The 21105-nt window shown below is 42.3% G+C and overlaps 1 protein-coding gene across 1 annotated transcript in view; it reads right to left on the minus strand.

The window, feature by feature from the left end:
• The window catches only part of LOC143975208 (ficolin-1-B-like), an 80445-nt gene extending 74864 nt beyond the window's left edge, over positions 1-5581 (minus strand). The window contains exon 1 of the mRNA XM_077477337.1: positions 5438-5581. Within this exon, the coding sequence (XP_077333463.1) occupies positions 5438-5519 (82 nt within the window). The 5' untranslated portion in view covers positions 5520-5581. The remainder of the gene's footprint in view (positions 1-5437) is intronic.
• Between the last annotated feature and the right edge of the window lie 15524 nt (positions 5582-21105).

The raw sequence follows: 21105 nt of genomic DNA on the forward strand, positions 1-21105 counted from the left end.
GGCCCAATCATCAACCTAGCAGCCCAGAGCGTATGGCACACGTCCAGCCAGACAGCCGTCCAGGTGGCACAGAACATCGATCACCTGACCTCACCTAAATATATAGGCGCTCCCAGCAGGCCAAGGAAGTCAAGATACCCCATATACCCATAATCTGACCCCGCGTTGCCCTTCTCATAACTAGTACCACCAAGTACCCGGCCATCTAGTGGTAGAAGAGAAAAGGGCAACAAGGCCAAACTTAGGGAGAAATCAATAGATCTCTATCAATCAACCAGGATAACTACTCCTGGCAAGTAAATTTGTCAGGAGCTCCCTGCCTAAGCTACAGGGTGCTACAAAAAAACCCTTGAAGGTTGCACTTAGACACCACAAGCCTTGCTTCTTCTTAAACCATTTTAGAAGTGAGAAAGCACACCATCCCGGTGTAGTAATTTTAATTGGGACTAGTATACTGTATACCAGATAAGCTTACTGCAATATATTCTTCTCATCAGTGCTATTAAAAATGACTAGACTAAGGATAGCCATAAATTATACAATTTTCTTGTTCAATTTTATTTAGATTTACCTTCAACTATTTAGTGTTTGATTGCCTGATTGCATACAAATTGAAAGGGTTTAGGTTTGACCTCATATTATATGGTTTTGATAAATCTAAAGGAAAATTGTATAAGAGAATTGTATAATGTATGGCCAGCCTTAGTCAGTGCACTTTTCCTCCACCCTTATGCTTCTCCAAATTTCCTTTGTTAAGATTGCCTTGCAAAAATAACCACTGTTAGTTAAAAAAAAAAAAATCAAAACTGTACATAAAAAAATAGATGTTTTTATTTAACCCCTTCCCAACCAGCCGCCACAGTTGTACTGCGGCAGGTTGGCTCCCCGGGGGAAATGACGTTACGTTATGTCGGTTCGTCTTTTGACCACTAGGGGGTGCGTGTGTGCAGCGCATGTCAATGTAAACGGACATATCTCTGTGCTGTTAGGGGTGAGGAGAGTGATCTGCTGTTCATACTAAGTATGAACAACAATCGGTCTTCTCACTCAGGCAGTCCCATCACCCCTCATTCTTATAGCACTGATCGGTGTATAAATGCCAATGGTCCCAAAAATGTGCCAAAAGTGTCCGATCTGTCCGCCATAATGTCGCGGTCCCAATAAAAATCACTGATCACCGCCATTATCAGTAAAAAAAATAAAAATAATAAAAATGCCATAAATCTTTCCCCTATTTTGTAGATACTATAACATTTGCGCAAACCAATCAATATACACTCATTGCGATTTTAATTACCAAGAATATGTAGAAGAATACATATCGGCCTAAACTGAAGAAAAAAATTAGCTTTTTAAAAACAAAATTGGGGATATTTATTATAGCAAAAAGTACAAAATATTGTGTTTTTTTTCAAAATTGACGCTCTTTTTTTGTTTATAGCGCAAAAAATAAAAACCGCAGAGGTGATCAAATACCACCAAAAGAAAGCTCTAATTGTGGGAAAAAAAGGACTTCAATCTTGTTTGGGTACAATGTCGCACGACCGCGCAATTGTCAGTTAAAACGGCGCAGTGTCGTATCACAAAAAATGGCCTTATTATTGAGCAGCCAAATCTTCTGGGCTGAAGTGGTTAAATTTGGCATATGTATGACACTAAAATGATGTGTCTGGTATAAAACCTTGCAAAGATATATACAAATGAAATAAAGTTCAATTTTTAAATATAGCAACACTAAAAGGGGGAAAAGGTCATGAACAAAATTAATTAAAAAAAAAAAAAAAAAAAAAGCAAAATAATAATGGTTAAAAAAAAAAACAGAAATAAAAAATTAGGAGACGAAGAATAAATAACAGGATACATGGGGAAAGAGTTAAAGTGGTTCTAAAGGCAGTTTTTTTTTATCTTAAGGCATTCTAAAAACCTTCTGTGTGTAGCAGCCCCCAATACTTATCTGAGCCCCATCTCAATCCGGGGATGTTGCACAAGTGCTTCGGCTGCCCAGGACTCTCCCTCCTGATTGGCTGAGACACAGCAGCGGGCGCCATTGGCAATTAATCAAAGACAGTGAGCCAATGAGAAGAAGGGGGATGGGTTTGAGCTGGGGCCCTGCCTTAATGAACAGGCGGAGCAGTGGCTCAGCTCTGGAATTCAGCTATAACTAATATCATATGAAGATTGATGACACTCATGACTTATTGGCACTTACTGACACAGATGATTGATACAGAGTAAACACATGGCGTTATATGTGTTGTGTGTGTGGGTCAGAGTGTGCTAATGTACTTCCTGGGTACTTCTATAAACATAACACACCTAGAGTACATAAGTGAATAAAAAGCATTTTTTTAATAGGACCCTGTAAAATAAGAATAATTATGGTATTAAATAAGAACAACCACCATAAGAATACTAATATTAATAATACTAATTATAATAAAACCACCATAATAATAACAGTCTAAGTAAGGTTGAAAAGAAAGGCTAAAGTTCAACTTTAATTGATGATCTTAGCTATAAATAGTTGCAAATAGTTGCAAATAGTTTAGCAAATGTTAAATGTAATCACTGAATTAGATTAATGGAAATATGACAAGACTGTGAGCATAACTGAATGGGTAAACATAGTACTCTAGAACAATTTAAAAGAATCCTGTGAGGATAGACATATGGAAACTGATGAAAGGATAAAAAGAAGGAGCTGTGTGCTCCGAGCGTGTAGCCTAGTTTTCCATGCTCCTTCCTTCCATCGAGGCCCGCCCACCGGGTGACATCATATCCCTCCGTCGGGTCCACGCCAGGAAGCCTGGATCCCCTGCCCTTCCTGTTTTGGTTCAGCGTTTGCTCAGCCTTCTGACACCATCTGGACACCGGAGAATACCGGATAGCAGGCACCCCTCGAGGAGGAAATTTTATTACAGATATGCCTATGATCTCTTCAATCTTGCAATTGCAATACCTTGTGCATTAAACCGTGTTTTATAATACTACACTTAGGTGCACCTCCATCCTTTCCTCCTTCCCAAATGGAAAGTGATGACTTATCCTTAAAGGTGCAGGCTCCAACAGCAACACCTTATCCAGGCATCACAACCTGGTGAGTTCAGTGACGTGAAACAAGCATACAGGTCAGGAGCTGAGACTTCTCAGACTTTGCTGGCTGTATGCTTATTTAAGGTCACTGACTCACTTGGAAGTGGAGCCAGGATCAGGATGACAGCTCCAAAGTCAGCAATCAAACCCCCATATTTGTATTCCAACAGTTTCAATTTGACACAGAATAGGAGGCTCACATATAAGGAATAGTCTCTGAAAGTGCTTCAGATTGAAACCAGAAGAAAAAGTAGGAGTAGCACCAGAAGCTTAACTAGAACCTTCAGGGCTTCCCATTCATTTACAAATGGAAGCATAGTAAACAGTTTACTATGTCTCAGTTATGAATGAACCGAGTCAGTGATGATCAATATGGGTCACTGACTCTATTGATTAAGACAAGGAAGTGGCCGGTAAATGACACATTTACCAGCCCCTTCTCTGCGTTCCATCCTGAAAGCATCCACTGCAGCAGCCAGCGGGAGATGGGAGGGGGGAACCCCGCAGCACTGTGGGAGATGATGGGGGTCGAGAGAGTAAACAGGAGCCCAATCACAGCAGAAGGTGGATAGGAGGGCGGTGGAGTGGCATGTAGAGGAACTAAACCCCACTGTTTATCTTTCAGAGACTGCAGGAGGAAAATGGAGAGGATTGGTTTCTCTATATGTCACCCCCGCTGCCCCTCCTATCTAGGTGTACAAGTGGCCGCATGGGCGCATGGGCTCGGTCACAATTACGACCCCTGTATGTATGCCTCTAAATGGCACACTCAAAAATTAAACATTTATTTATTCCATTAAAATAGTCTACTTAAAGCATTTGTTACCCCAACATTTCATATTCCTGATATGTGCCTGCTGTTCTATGCACTTGTATGAGAAAGTATCCTGTTCTCTTTGTATTGCTTCCTTTTGTGTGAAATCCCTGGTGTTCCTGCTATTTGAGAAAGCTAAGGTGTGTATAGCGCTCACTACAGGGAACCACCCAATCTTGATGTGTGATCAACAGCACAGGTGGCTAAGCTTGGTGTATCCTCTCACACCAGATGCAACAAGCAGAAAAATGAGAGCTGGCAACCCCGAAGTCTGTATTATAAAGTTTATTGGCTAAATCAGTTCCTGCCAGTCCTTCTGCTTTCCTATTAGAAACTGACCACACTAAGCATGAGAACACAGCGTGGTCAGTTCTCTAGCTGTACAAGTCTGCTCTCCACCAATGATCAGACTTGTACTGACACCCCCCCCCCCCACTGTACAGCCTATCACTGCGAAGCTCAGTGTACTGTTGCTGCTCCTCCCCCAGCTCTTACGCAGGTGAGAACTGAGGGAATGTGATCACTTATAAAAAAAGGGAAAAATGTATTTAGACTTTTTTTCATAGCTATACACAAATGTTTTTCCTTTTATTTCTATTTTAAACTGAGTTTCACAGGGTGAGGGTTTATATTCACTTTACATTCACCAAGGGTATTTAATGTGCTTTAGGTGCCTTAGAATCCCCTTTTATTAGGGCATTCAGTATTCCTTATGGTAACAATTTAATTCTAGGTGGTTGGGAGAATGGTATATAAGAGTGAGGAGTGGTATAACTACTACCTGCCAGGCACACGCCTCAGCAGCTAGTTGGCACAGACATTTTTCTGCTGAATTTTTGTGGTCTATGTAATAAAGTAAATACTTTTCCAACTCTAACTTTATGAATTTCAACATTTTCTTTCTAGCAATAAAAATCTGACAGAAATTCTAAAACTTCATCACTGTACATAAAACCAAAGTTTAGCTTTAGATACAATTTTAGTACTGTTGATACAAAAGATATAGGAGTGAAGCAAACTAACAAATTGTCACCTAGTTTAACTCTAATACAGATATAATGTGGCTGATGCAGTGAAAAAATACCAAACAAATATTTTCTTCCCAGTGGGTAATCTTCTGTTTGACCCCACAGAGAACACTCACATTATTTCAATTGATTGTTGATTTCACTGATGAATTTCTATGTAATGTTCTAATGTACCACCTCCTGTGTTAGATAATCCCAAAGTCTGTCTCTTATCCCCCATACACACGATCAGATTTTCTGCTGATTTTTTCCTTCAGATTTACCAAAACCATGTAGTGCAAGGGCCTACCTGATTGCATACATATTGAAACTCCTAAGGCTTGACTTCATATTATATGGTTTTGGTAATTCTGAAGGAAAAACTCAGCAGAAAAACTTATAGTGTGTATTGGGCTTTAGATTGCTTATTAAGGTGGTAGACAATTGATTTCCCCTCAACTGCAAAGGAAAGTAAAATCAGCATATAAACAAATGCAATAATAATTTGATCTCAAAATGTTACCTGGGCATGTCTCTTCAGCAGAGCAATGGATGGTAACCAACCAGAGAATCAAACATATGGAGCTCCAAGCGTGTGGCTTCATGGCTGGTTTGGATAGTGATTTACCTCCTCTAGCAAAGTGAACTGCTTTTTCTGCATATTTATAGTGATGATAGTTTTTTGTTTGTTTTTTGATTGCCCAGTTTCCTTCCTGGAGTGTAGCAACTTGTATTTCAGCACTAAAATCTGTTACATTGCATCTACCAATTTCCAAACCACAGTAATTCTTGTTTTTTGAAACACCAGCAGGTAGAACATAATGCAAGTCAGTACTTTTATATTTAGGATTTAAGGTAATAGGAAGCAACATTGTCTTATATTTTGGAAGAAGGAAGTTGTTGACTTGTACAAGGGGAGGCCAATAGGTTCTTACCCTCACCATGATCTAGAGGTGCTAGGGATCTGAAATTTTGCATGTTTATAGGTGGATATCTTGGTAATATGCATACCAATTTTTGTTTTTTGTAGGTCGTGGTGAATTATAGTTAGAGCAGGGAGAAATGGAGTAGGTGTAATGCTGGACAAAGTTCAATACCGACCCGTGATTATTGGATGAATGCTGCACCTTAGCCTTTTTGGGAGTGGGTGATAAAGCATGTTTCCATGTTTTACTCATTTCTTTAGTCTCAGGATTATATAGCTATACCCAGCTTTCATCCATGGTCACGTATCTGTTGTGGCAGCACGCAGGTAAAATCACCTGGTTGTATTCAGGATGGGAAATATGTGTGTCCTAGATTCAGGCTTTATGCAGACATTTACAATTAGAGGGGAAGAGTTAATGAGCCCAGCTGTAATAAGTGGGCTCATTAAGACCTCTACAAAAAACCCCAGCATGCATAGGGAGAAGCTCCATCCTGGAACCAGTTTTGTGTGTATAGACTGGGGAGTCTGAGATCTGTTCTGTGCGGTGAGTTAACGCCTGTGTGGCAAACCCCTACAATAGAGACAGGGACTGGGGCAGCACAAGGCTGCACCCAGTTGTTAGACAGGGAGTCTACGTGTGTAGTTAGAGGTCAAGCTGACCAGGATTTATTTTCTTGTTTTATTTTGTTTGGCTGTTATATGTATCACTGCATGTAGCCTAAATAAACCGGATCTTTTGTTTTTTGCACCTACACCGCTGTCTGCTGTGCCTGACTTTGTGTTGTGAACCCATCCAGGGGGTCACACACACCCGCTACCGAGCGAACCCCCTCACACTGTTTAAAAAGCTTTGTGCACATTCCATTCGTTGCTGTTTTTGGAATCAAGGCTCGTATTCAACTTTGTCCGGCATGACACTTACTCCATTTTTCTTGGCTCTAACTATAATTCACCACGACCTACAAAAACAATATTAATAAGAAATTCACCTATAAACCTGCAAAATGTCAGATCCCAAGCACATCTAGGTCATGGTTAGGGTAAGAACTTATTGGCCTCTCCTCATACTTGGTACTTGCAATGTTGAAGATTTTACAGTAATTTGGCGGTGTAACCTTGAAGGTCTCCTTTGTTCCCCTTTGCCTACATGTTTTGCTTCCAAAGCAGAACTAGTATTATAGGCTGTGAGCATGGAAGGCTTGGCTGGCTAATGATGGTTGCCTATCTGTGATGCTTCCAAGTCTGCAATAGCGTGTTAGGCTTTGGGAAAGGTAGATTAGGATGGCTAATGATGGTTGCCTATCTGTTAGTTTGTGAGTCACTGGCTGGGAACAAGTTTTAAAGCTAAGGAATTGGAAGTTTTCATTTGCTTGATCCAGGTTAGTGGCTCAGAAGTAAACGTGTCAGGCACAGCCAGGCAACTAACATTTGAATAAAGCGACCAGCAATCGTTTTACTTCCCTATAGTTAAATTCAATAAAAATATATGTATAAATTTACCAGTCCTGTAGCAATGGCTGTTCCAGACTGTGATCGGTGACCGGTGCCTAGGCATTAGCAACATGGTCTTTGTATTAAGGGAAGAGCTGATTGGATGGCTCTGCCTGAATGCCTCAGTTACCTACTTTATATTTGTTACATGCTCCCATCAACAAAGTAAAACTTTATTTTTTACTTTTTTTTAGGTGTGTTGTGTGAATGGAAATATATAACAAACATATAGTGAGTTTTTCACAAATTTGACAGCAAAAGTAGAAATATGCTTTAAGCAGAGACAGTGGGACCAATGCGGAGGTCATGCCACATACGAGATTACGCAACAGCAGTTTCTTCAGGATAGATAAGTATTAAACAATACCTTTTGCTATTTATACACTGTGTGTGTGTGTGTGTGTAAAGTATGATGGACAACTTTGTATATGATAGGTCAACTTACATTTAGTAGCGATATAGAACCAATTTGAAAAAAGACATCAATTATAAAAAAAACAAAAAACATTTCATTCATAATTACTTTCAGTTACTCTGGTCATATACATGATACATAGCATGATGAGAAACAAGGAATATCTGCGCTCAGTGTTATATTTGTGAGCATCAGAATACAATTATGTGATCTAACAATGTTATCAACAAACACATTGTGTGTTTGTGACACAATATATAAACAATGTATATAAAAAAATCAATGATTATTTCACTCACTCATATAAAGATACATATGAAAGACAGGGTGTTGCCCTGTTCCCTAATATAACCAAGTATTATATTGTGTAAACTAAATAACAAGTGATACTAAAAGAACACAACCTATAGAAATGTAAAATAAGTGCTTAATCAAGTTCTTCTACCACACAAGTGTTTCAAACAGCTTACCAAAAAGTCAGACCCCCAATGATATTTGCCTATGCACTTAGCCAACGTCTGTTTTGACTAAATGCGCATTGGGTGGAGCTATATCGGTGATGTTTTTTAATGCTCACTCATCAGCTGGACACAAATGCTGTTTTATTTGATTTTGTTTCTTGTGTGTTCTTTGTGATTTCTATTTGATGCAAAAAACGTGTATTTCAGTACTAAACCATAGATAGTCCTTTCTTTTTCTCTTTATATCGTACCATTGCTGGATTGGAGTTGGTGTAATCTGCTTTTGGAGATGCAATATTGCCTGTGGACAAAGATCCTTCATTGGCTGCATTGAGCGCATTTAGACTTTTTGATAAGCTACTTTGTAACACTTGTATGGTGGAAGAAGGAAACACATTTGATGTAAAGATCACTGCCTGCACCTGAGGAGTAGCCTTTACTTCACTTGTTTGAGCACTTATTTTACATTTATATGAATAAAGTTAATTTTGTGTCACTTATCATTTAGTTTGCACAAAATTATAAACTTGGTTCTAATAGGGGACAATGCAGCCCTGTGTCTTTATTTGTTTTAGTGGATTTTTGTGTCTTTAACACCGTCTTTATTTGTGATGCATAGCATACCATAGACTTCAATTAAGTATATTTTGCTTCACCTTTTCCCTTCTGAATATAATCGTCGTCTGACAATCCAGGAATCTTCAAATGGAAATCCACTAAATTATTTACTTTCTTTAATAAACTTTGTTTAAAATGAATAATTAGGCAAACACATCTGATACAATGGGATCCCTAAAGGATTAGGCCACAGAGAACTCGCTCACCAACTTATCCTATTTATGTCTTCATTCCCGAGGGGCAAATGAATTCCACAACTATTTACCTACTGAATTATCTCCAGAGACAGACAGGAAATAATAAAGTTTTATTTGTCTGTTCTATTAATTATTATTTGAGATACTGTGGATGCTGCATTATAAATAAAGATATTTTAAAAGTTAAGATAAGTTAAAAGTTTTTTGATTACAGATAATCAGAGGTCAACATTATTAAATTATCATAGATAAGATGTCTAGAAACTTAAATTTCATATTTAAATACCACCTCCCAGCTCTAAAGAAGGGCTGAGGGGTGAATATAAAGCAAGGGGTGAGGTGTAAGGACATGTGTGGGGGGTGTACAAAAGATAAATCTGAGGAAGGAGGTCAAGTGTAAGTGAAGCGGTAAGAAGGTTGGCAGAAGGGGGGATAAAAGGGAAGGTAATGAAAAAGGAAGAGGAGGGAGGAGTTGGGTTCATCAGTGGGTAAGTCTGTGAGGTAGTGTGTTATGGAGGGGGTGGGAAGGTCATGGTATCAGTTAGAGGGGTATATAAGAGGGAGGGAAGATACAAGAGAAGGAAGTAAGAAAGTAGAGTGCTAAGGGGGAAGTTGTAATGTTATGGGGGGTGGGGCATGGGGATAAGAAGGTATGAGTATAACATGGGGGTATAAGTCTAAAACAATGAAAATAGTACCACTTGAATTCTCCTCCAAACTTGTGTCAGCATATGAACCGACTGGCTTTTCAGGCTACAGTAGTCTTCAACAAAATGATGGCCACCTGCACACAGACACCAACTCCCTGTTGCATAAATGTGAATGAGATGGGTAAAGGATGGCTTCAGCTCCTGTTCTCCACCTGTAGAGAAATCCTCAGATGCATTTCACCCCTTTTGGAGCTTATAAAAGAGGCAATTTACAATTAAGCACTGAAAACAGTGAAATGCCTTTGAAGAATTCTCTATAGGTGAAGAACAGGAGCCGAAGCCATCTTTTATCCATCACATTTATGCAAAATAGAGTTGGTGTCTGTGTGCAGCCACCATTTTGTGGGGGGTATAAGAGTGGAGGTAAGGTTAAAAGGTAGGGGAGTGAGAAGGGAGAGTGTAAAGGAGTGGGGTAAAATTAAGAGAATGGAGAGGTGGGGTGTAAAAGTGGAGGTGGGGTGTAAGGGAGGTGGTAAGGAGGTTGGTTATTAGCTAGGGTGGTGGTGTATAAGAGATAAGGTTGGGGTAGGTTGGGGTGTAAAGTTGGTCATAAATGGCTCAGTTTTTCTTTTGTTCTGTCAAGGGGCTGAAAAAATAAAAATGGAACCAATTTCCCCATCCACACATCCAAGGTGTGTCCAATCAGCAAGAGTCCCCTGTTGTCATAATACATTAACCGGTGTGCTGCAGCACTGATTGAACTAAAGTTTTTCAGCAAGTCTGTTAGTGAGCAGTCTATCAGAATATTGACTTCTCTTGAACAGGACTGGCCATAGCCGGATCAAAATTCAGGCTGGTCCCTGTTGAAATCAGGTGTATGTACTGCATCCACCAAGGAGCCGCAAGTAGAATGGCATCCCCCACCGTGCACAGTCAGGCACAGCGAATCTTCACACTCACTTCAGAGTCAGAAAACAGTCCAGTACTTTGTTTTTGTTATTTTATTCAGGGATTAGAATTTGGATGGGGATTGGGGATTATGGTATGCCCACTTGACTTTTGGAACAACTTCAGGGACAACTTTTCCTATATACAGTCTATGTACACTTCACTGCTTCCTCCAGAACTTCGCTGTTTGATCTGTGCACTCCCCGCCTTGCTTTGCCTCAGGAAGATTGTTTGTGAGCATATGTTAGGTACCTGGTGGTGAGCCTGACTTGACGGAAGAAGACCTCTCTTACAGCTCTGGTTCAGAGACCACTGGAATTGAGACAGTGACCCCGTGAGCGCAGCGGGGTAGGAGTGTCTGAACTGGAAGCAGTAGCTGGATCCTTCGGAGACTGGAACTGCAGGGTAGATGATGGATCAGCAGTCAGAGGTCAGCAGACACAGGAGCAACAGCAGCAGGGCCAAGATGCAGCACACTTGAAATGACAGAGGGATGGTCAGACAGGCCGGGTCACAACAGACAAAGCAATCGGGTATGTTCAGCAGGTAGAAGCAAGATACAGGCAGGCAGGGATTCGGTAATAGAAGTTCAATCCAAAGCAAGGTCAAGCAGGCCAGGGTCAAAACAGGAGAGGTCAGCAAGGTCAATCGAAAGCTGGGTCAGAGAATACAATCAGCAGGCGGATTACAGGAGACTCAGATACAGAGCTGCAGACAAACGCCACTGAGCAAGTGCAGCTACCCTCTTTAAGTAGGGCCACTGGCTCCAAACAGCGCTAACGTGCACACGTGCCTGGGATGCACACTGGCGCACACACTTGCGTCGATGCCTGGCTTGCCCAGCGGCGCGCATTTTCACACGCGCATTTGCCCCTTTCGTGCAGGTAAAACCCTGACAGCATAGTAGAGTTTTGTGGATATTGATGAAGAGCTTGCAAGTAGTCATCACTGTCACACTCTATACATTTGATGATAGCTTTACAGCCCTTTGAAAAGTGTTCTGTGGAGGCACAGCATTTGAAGCAAACCCCAAATTTCCTTAACCACTTGCCGCCCGCCCTATAGCAAATAGACGGCGGCAAAGTGGTTTCATAATCCTGACCGGACGTCATATGACGTGATCAGGATTATGAGCCGCTGCGCGCCCCCGGGTGCGCGCATCACGGCGATCGTTGTTGCGGGGTGTCAGTCTGACACCCGGCAACTACGATCTCGGTAAAGAGTCTCCGACTGAGACTCTTTACCACGTGATCAGCCGTGTCCAATCACGGCTGATCACAGTGTAAATAGCAAAAGCCGGTGATCGGCTTTTCCTCACTCGCGTCTGTCAGACGCGAGTAGAGGAGAGCCGATCGGCTGCTCCTCTGACAGGGGGGGTCTGTGCTGATCGATTATCAGCACAGCCCCCCCCGAGGATGCCCACACTGGACCACCAGGGACGCCACCAGACCACCAGGGATGCCAAGGACAAGGTATGCCACCCTAGACCACCAGGGATTCCAATCAGTGCCACAATGGATGCCAATCAGTGCCCATAATGGATGCCAATCAGTGCCCACAATTGGCATCACTGATTGGCATGCATTATTGATTGGAACTGATTGGCATCCATTAGTACAATATATTATAATACAATGCCGCCTATCAGTTCCCATCTGTGCTGCCTATCAGTGCCTACCCATGCCCACCTGTGCCGCCTACCCATGCCCACCTGTGCCACCTACCCATGCCCACCTGTGCCGCCTACCCATGCCCACCTGTGCCACCTATCCATGCCCATCCATGCCAATCCGTGTCAATTTGTCCCACCTATCAGTGCCCATCCGTGTTGCCCATCAGTGCCACCCATCAGTGCCGCCTATCAGTGCCACATATCGGTGTCCATCAATGCCGCCTCATCAGTGCCACTTCATTGGTGCCACATCATCGGTGCCCATCAGTGCCGCCTTATCATTGCCCATCAGTGTAAGGGCCGGTTCACACAGGGCGACACGACTTGCCGTGCCGCGACCTGACAAGTCGCCCCCGTTCTGTACAATGGAACCGTTCTAAGAGGAGCGACTCGAGTCGCTCCGACTCAGAAAAAAGGTTCCTGTACTACTTTTGGGCGACCTCGGGGCGACTTGCATTGACTTCTATACAGAAGTCATTTGCAAGTCGCCGCTGAGGTCGCGGCAGGTCGCGGCGAGGCAAGTCATGTCGCCTCGCATCGCCCCCTGTGTGAACCGAGCCTAACCCCATCAGTGCCCATCAGTGAAGGAGAAAACTTACTTATTTGCAAAGTTTTGAAACTGAAACAAAAAAAAACATTTTTTTTTCAAAATTTTCGGTAATTTTTTTATTTGTTTAGCAAAAAATAAAAACCGCAGAGGTGATCAAATACCACCAAAAGAAAGCTCTATTTGTGGGAAAAAAATGATAAAAATTTCATTTGGGTACAGTGTAGCATGACCGCACAATTGTCATTCAAAGTGCGACATCGCTGAAAGCTCAAAATTGGTCTGGGCAGGAAGGTGTTTAAGTGCCCGGTATTGAAGTGGTTAAAAGTTCCTTTACATTCTTGTAGAGTTTTCTTTCTGAAGCAGATACATTTCTTAAGTGGATGTGGTTTGTTATGTAATGGACATTACCGATTTGGGTTCTCAATTTTCTTGATTTGATCAGTCTTTTCAAGAACTGTAGCAGGTGCAGGCAGAATATTAGTCCTTTCCACTGACATTGGACCCCTATGGTCTCTGTGTGTCATACGTTCATTGGTCTTGGAGAAGGTGAACTGAGAGGGTTACAGTTACCATAGGAGAAACTTGGGTCATTCTTAGTGTCTGCAATTCTTTTGATGAACTTGCAGAAGTAGGAAAAAGAAGGAAAGGCAACTTAATCCTTGTACTTTGATCCAAGCTCTGACAATTTTTCTTGAATGTTAAATGGTAGCTTGAGAACAATAGGGTTGATGCGACATCAACTTACCAGGACCAGGTAAGTTGATGTCAGCCTTAGCAAGTTGAAGCTCTAATAGAACATTGCTGAGTTCTTAAAACTTTAGAAACTTTAGATTGTCTCTAGAAGAAATCTTTGGGAAGCTTTGCAACCTTTTGAATAAGGCATCTTCAATGGCCTCTGGACTGCCAAAGTTAAGCTCAAGTCTGTCCCAAGCAGCATTAAGGCCTGCAGTGGGGTTGTCAGAAAGAACTGCTTTGAGCTTTTTGATGCATTCAGTAGACTGGGGACCTAGTCATCTGATGAACAGATCTGAATCCTCTGCGGCATTAATGTCTAGGTCACTGACTTGTGGCCTTAAAACGTGGATTTCCAGCCTCTGTAGTTTCAGGCTTGTCATCAAACTTGGTGAGGCTTGTCTTAGTGAGCTCTCTGCGGAGCATGCGTTTAGCAAACTGTGAAATGTTCATGTTGTCAGACATAGGGTGTATGTCTGCAGGTGGAACAGAGTTAGTTGTGATGGCTGGTGACAACAAGGTCTGGGGAATGCCCAGGGAAAAACCAAAGCCTACTTACCACCAGCTCGCAGACAACCAAATTAACCTGTCTAACAGTATGCGTTAAAAACAGGGGTTTAGTCCGCACGCATTTGCAAACGCATGCGTGAGCCACAGAGCCACGTCAAGGCACCCCGGTATCTGTGGTCCTAACACTAACATGGTGTCCCCGCAGTGGAGGCACATGCATTCTGATGGTTAGATGAGGGCAGGTGGACTGAAGGGGAGCCACCCCTCCTTAAAGGTACAGGAACACACCAAACACCCAGCAAGAGCACAATGGCAGCAAAGGTGTTGGTGCACTGCTGGACCAATGCAAACACTACCGTGTTATCAAGAACTTGCCCACCGCCCTCATCTATAGCTGGCTATCGCAGTAAGTGGCTTTGGAAGGCTAAACAACAGGTAACAACAAGGTCTGGGGAATGCCCAGGGAAAAACCAAAGCCTACTTACCACCAGCTCGCAGACAACCAAATTAACCTGTCTAACAGTATGCGTTAAAAACAGGCTGGTGCATTGACATTAAGTGATTTTGGAACATATGTTGGTGCTAAGGCATTCAATGCTGAAACTGGCTTAAAGTTCATTGACATGTTTGTTTGTAGTTGTCGAGTAGTGAGTTTGCTAGGTGGTACTTGGTTAATGCCAATGTTAGGTGGCCAGTCTATTATATTCTTACCAGTGTCTGCTGCTTGCTGAGATGCTGCAGTCTTATATACTGGAAGATATAAAGGCAAATTGTCTTGAGGTACAGTAGGTGCAGAAAAGAGACTTTGATTGAGTGCTTTGGCTGCTGTGACAGTGAGTTGACATTTTGGAGAGGTATGTAAAGAATTTGAGGCATAATTTACAACTGAGTATCTGCAACTGTTGTCTCTTTCGATTTCACTAGTGGCTTGTTCTACGATCCTTAACCTTACCATGGCTGTGGCATGCTCACATTGTTTTTCCAAAACTTTAATTTCTGCTTTCTGGCGTGCGGCTTCAGCTTCTTTTTTGCTTTCTGGCGTGCAGCTTTAGCTTCCATCTCTGCTTCTGGTGTGCAGCTTCAGCTTTCAGGCGTACAGCTTCAGCTTCCATTTTTGCTTTCTATCGTTTAGCTTTAGCTTCCATCTCTGCTTTCTGGCATGCCACTTTAGCTTCCATCTCTGCTTTCTGGTGTGCCGCTTTAGCTTCCATCTCTGCTTTCTGACGTGCAGATTCAGCTTGTATTTCTGCTTTCTTTTTGTTTAAAGCTGCCTGAATTTTAGAAGCTTAAGCATCAGCACAGGCTTTTATGAGTTGTTGAGTGAGTGTAGAAGATCTTGATTGTAGGGATTTGGAAGATCTTGTGGCGCATCTAGTTGATGCAGAGCGGTATGGCGATACAACTTGTGAGACTTTTCCACAGCCTGGCCACATAGAGAGGCTCAACATGTAGGGAGCACCATCAGGGACATACATTTGACATCTAAGTTGACTATTACACTTTTGTGAGACACTGATGGGCACTGTAGTGGCACTGTAGTGGCAAGGATGTGGCATGGATGAGAACTGATGTGGCATGGGTGTGGCAAGGATGAGTACTGATGTGGTATGGATTCATGAAGCTGTGTTATTCTCACTTCTGCCTTTGTTTACACCTCTAAATTGTCTCTCTCCTGATTCAGCTCCTCAAATCACTTTAATTCTTCTAATGACCCTTGAGTGTGGTACCGCTTTAACCACTTGCCCACTGAAACCCCCTTCCTAACCAGACCAATTTTCATTTTTCAGTGCTCTCACATTTTGAATGACAATTACTCAGTCAGGCAACATTGTACCATTTTTGTTCTTTTTTCATACAAATAGAGCTTTCTTTTGGTGGTATTTGATCACCACTGCGTTTTTATTTTTTTGCGCTATAAATGAGAAAAGACCAAACATTTTGTAAAAAAATGCATTTTCTTTGTTTCTGTTATAACATTTAGCAAATTAGTCATTTTTTTCATATATTTTGGCCAGAATTTAAACTGCTATGTTTCTTTGGTAAAAATAACCCAAATCAGTGTTTTTTATTTGGTCTTTGTGAAAGTTATGTACAAGCTATGGTGCCAATCACTGAAAATGTATCTCACCTGATGTACTGACGGTCTCATTTCTTGAGACCCTAACAAGCCAGGACAGAACAAATACTCCCCAAATGACCCCTTTTTGGAAAGTAGACAATCCAATGTATTTAGTAAGAGGCATTGTGAGTTTTTTTAAGATGTAATTTTTTCCCATAATTCTTTTCAAAATGAAGATTTCTTTTCTTTTCTTTTTTTTAACAGAATTGCCATATTAACAGGTTATTTCTCTCACACAGAGTATGCATACCACAAATAACACCCCCAAAACACATTTTACTACTCCTCCCAAGTATAGCGATACCACATGTGGGAGACTTTTATACAGTTTGGCCACATACAGGCCCAACATGCAGGGAGCACCATCAGGCATTCAAGGGACATAAATTACAAATTTCATTTTTTGACTACCTTTTGAAGGCCCTGGAGTACCAGGACAATGGAAAAGTCCACAATACGACCCCATTTTGGAAAGAAAAACACCCCAAGGTATATTCTATGAGGCATAATGAGTCTTTTCAACATGTCATTTTTTCCATCAAGTTTTTGGAAAACGTGGAAAGAAAATGAAAATGCATTTTTTTAACACAAAGTTGTCCATTTATAAGATATTTCAAACACATAGCATGTACATAGCAAAAATGACACCCCAAAATACATTCTGCTCCTCCTCCTGAGTATTGTGATACAACGTGTGAGACTTTTCCAGAGCCTGGCCACATAGAGAGGCTCAACATGTATGGAGCACCATCAGGGACATACATTTGAAATCTAATTTGACTATTACCCTTTTGTGAGACACTGATGGGCACTGTAGTGGCAAGGATGTGGCATGGATGAGAACTGATGTGGTATGGATGTGGCAAGGATGAGTACTTATGTGGTATAGATGAGCACTGATGTGGCACGGATGAGCACTGATGTGGCATGGATGAGAACTGATGTGGCGTGGATGAGCACTGATGTGACATGTATGTGGCAGGTATGAGCACTGATGTGGCATGGATAAGCACTGATGAGTACTGCTGTGGCATGGATGAGCACTGCTGTGGCAAGAATGAGCACTGCTGTGGCATGGGTGAAACGTGGATGAGCATGAATGAGCATGGATGGGCAGGAATGAGCGCGGATGGAGTACAGATGGAGCATGGATGGAGCATGGATGAGCAAGGATTGAGCATGGATGAAAAATGGATGAGCCAGGGATGGATGGAGCACAGATGGAGCATGTTTGAGCATGGATTGAGCATGGATGAGCACGGATTGGGCATGGATGAGCACGGATGGTGCACGGGTTGAGCACGGATGGAGCACAGATGAGCCAGGGATGGATGGAGCATGTTTGAGCCAGGGATGGATGGTGCATGGATGAGCCAGGGATGGATGGAGCATGGATAAGCACGGATGGAGCATGGTTGAGCCAGGGATGGATGGAACATGGATGTGCACATATGGAACATGAATGAGCCAGGGATGGATGAATGTTACATGGATAGGCACAGATCAGCATTGTGGGCACTCCAGAGACAACCCACAGTGGCTGCTGCACCCGGCCCCCCCTCTCCTCGCACACTGTACCGATCGCTGCGAGGAGAGGGGAGGAGCTGCACTGGCAAGCTCCGGTTTGTTGACAAGTGATCACTTCGTCATTGGACATCGCGATCATGTGGTAAAGGGCTGCTGTCATTGGCCCTTTACCCCGTTCTGTGGCACGTCAGGTCCGGAGGACCAGATTGGTCACGGACATTCCTGGACGCGTGCCCCAAGGGGGCGTGATTCTGGAAGGACGTCCATGGACGTCCCGGTTGGTATGTGGTTAGGAGATCAATAAGATTCAATTGTGCCCTCCTAGTTTTAATGGCTTATGAGATTGTTGGGAGAGAGCAGACATGCATTTAACAGTATTAGACCATAAGTCATTGATATTAGACAGCAGTTCTTCCTTGTGAGCTTTAAAATTCTCTTGAACTTTCCAGGCTGTTTTTTTAAGCATTTTTCTCTTTTGTTTGGTTCAGGGTTTAATTCCTGATCTGGAAGGAGTTCTGATTCTGGTTGTGTGTTAGTTTCTCTAGATTGTATATTACTTTGCTGAATCATTGTGTTGACAAGGAGAGGGGTTAATAGTAAAGTTCTTCTGGCTGCAGAGAAATGTATCAATTTGCTGTGCCTGAGCTCGGGTGTCCTAGGCTACAGTTGCAGAAAGGTTTAGGCCTCATGTACACTGCTGCTGGTAAACGGACGTTCAGAGGCAGTTGGACAATTTTTACAGCTGCCCCTGAACTCATCCAATGTTAGCTTATGTGTATATGTATACAGACTCCTTTACTGCCATTTTTAGGCAGTTGCGTTTAGAGGCTTTTCTTTGAAGGCAAAAAAATTCGTTCAGATGCCGATTTTTCCCGCTGTTTCAGACGCCAGAAACGTTTTAGCTTAGAAGTGTTTTTAAGGTACCTTTTTTACATTACAAAACATAAAAATGATGAAAAAACACTAAAAAGGTATTTTAAAAACTTGTAATTGCTTGCAATGCTTGATAGACCATTTAATATACCCCTAATGAGCCTTTGATCCAGTTCAATACACCACTAGCATTGCTGTAAGCTTAAGTAGAATGGAAATTTGACCCATGTGTTCAAATTTTGAGATTTCAATCAGATGACCCCACCATTGAGCTTGACCCCCTTCCTACTTGATCAAACATACTTGCATGAAATGTAATATCTGGCTGTTTTAATTTCATTTTGCCCTCATGTTAAGTTTTCCAGCCTCAGCAATAGGGATGAGCCAAACACCCCCCGGTTCGGTTCGCACCAGAACTTTCGAACGGACCCCAAATTCGTACGAACTTTAGAACCCCATTGAAGTCTATGGGACTCGAAGTTTGAAATTAAAAGTGCTAATTTTAACGGCTAATCTGCAAGATACTGTACTAAAAAGGGTTTGGGGACCTGGCTCCTGCCCCAGGGGACATGGGTCAATGCCTAAAATGTTTTTAAAAATGGCCGTTTTGGCGGGAGCACTGATTTTAATGACGATTAAAGTGAAAAAAAAAAGTGAAATATTCCTTTAAATATCGTGCCTGGGGGGTGTCTGTAGTATGCCTGTGAAGTGCCACGTGTTTCCCGTGTTTAGAACAGTCCCTGCACAAAATGACATTAAACGGAAATAACATCATTTAAAACTGCTTGCGGTTTTAATGTTATATCTGGTTCCTGCAATATGGTTGAAAATCATTGAGAAAAATGGCATGGGTAGCCCTCCCTGCCCATTACCAGCCCCTTTGGGTCTTGTACGCTTATTAAGGGGAACCCTGTACCCATATTAAAAAAAGGAAATGCGTGTGGCCCCCAGGCCCTATATACTCAGAACAGCAGTATACAGGCGGTGCAAACAAGACAGGGACTGTGTAGGTTTGTTGTGTTAAGTTGAATCTGTTTGTAATTTTCAACTGGTACATTTTTAAAGTGTAGCTCCAGTCAAAAAAACTATTTTTAAGCTTTTTGGAAAACATAGGGAAGGGTTATCACCCCTGTATAATTTGTTTTGTCGTCCATCTTTTTTCATCTCACTTGCTGTTGTCTCCTTCCGTTTGCAAGTAGGAGATGTTTGTAAGTTGGATGTTTGAAAGTAGGGGCCTGCCCTATATGCTCTGCAGAAATGGCAGAACAAGGTGTTGGTTTTGCCACAACATTGTAAGCCCTCAAAGTGACTGGAGCGCCCTGCTGTGAACGATTATATCAAGAATTGTAATTACATGCCATTGTTGAACAGTGGTAGAAAAATTGACCTTTGGTGGTTGTGGTGCTGGTGCCACAACACTATAAGTCCTCACAGTTACTCTGGGTGGGCACAGGAACGGGCCCTCCTGTGAAATATTATATCAAGAATTGTAATTACATGTCTCTGTTAAACAGGGGCAGAAAAATTGGGCCTTAGGCACTGGTGCTGGTGCCACGACACTGCAACCTCTCCCATATACTCTAGTTGTAGTGCAGGAATTAGCCCTGCTGCAAAGCATTGCATCAAAAATTGTAATTAAACGCCCCTGTTAAACAGGGGCAGAAAAATTGGGCCTTAGGCACTGGTGCTGGTGCCACGACACTGCAACCTCTCCCATATACAATAGTTTTATTGCAGGAATAAGCCCTGCTGCAAAGCATTGCATCAAAAATTGTAATTAAACGCCCCTGTTAAACAGGGGCAGAAAAATTGGCCCTTAGGCACTGGTGCTGGTGCCACGACACTGCAACCTCTCCCATATACTCTTTTTTTATTGCAGGAATTAGCCCTTCTGCAAAGCATTGCATCAAAAATTGTAATTAAACGCCCCTGTTAAATATGGGCAGAAAAATTGGGCCTTAGGCACTGGTGCTGGTGCCACGACACTGCAACCTCTCCCATATACTCTAGTTTTATTGCAGAAATTAGCCCTGCTGCAAAGCATTGCATCAAAAATTGTAATTAAACGCCCCTGTTAAACAGGGGCAGAAAAATTGGGCTGATGGCATCACCCAGAACCAGAAATGTTCTTCCAACATATCAGCGGAGGAGAAAGAGGATAGACAATCAACATAACAGGACAGTCACTCAGCATCAGCATAGGCAGTCTTGAAGGGATGTGATATTTAAAAAAAAATTATTCGGTTACATCAGCTTCAGGTGCTTGGTAGCTGTGGGTTATCCAAGACTGATTCATCTTGATGAAGGTCAGTCGATCAACTGATTCGGTGGACAGGCGCACCCTGTGATTGGTAACAAAGCCACCAGCAGCACTGAAGGTGCGTTTCGAAAGAACGCTGGATGCAGGACAGGCCAGTAGCTCAATTGCATACTGTGCAAGCTCTGGCCAGTGATCCATCCTCAAGACCCAGTAAGCCAGAGGATTTTCGGTGGGAAAGGT

Source organism: Lithobates pipiens, unplaced genomic scaffold, assembly GCF_037356315.1.
Source record: "Lithobates pipiens isolate NorthernLeopardFrog02 unplaced genomic scaffold, aLitPip1_a1.2 Scaffold_1, whole genome shotgun sequence".
NCBI classification, from domain to species: Eukaryota; Metazoa; Chordata; class Amphibia; order Anura; family Ranidae; genus Lithobates; species Lithobates pipiens.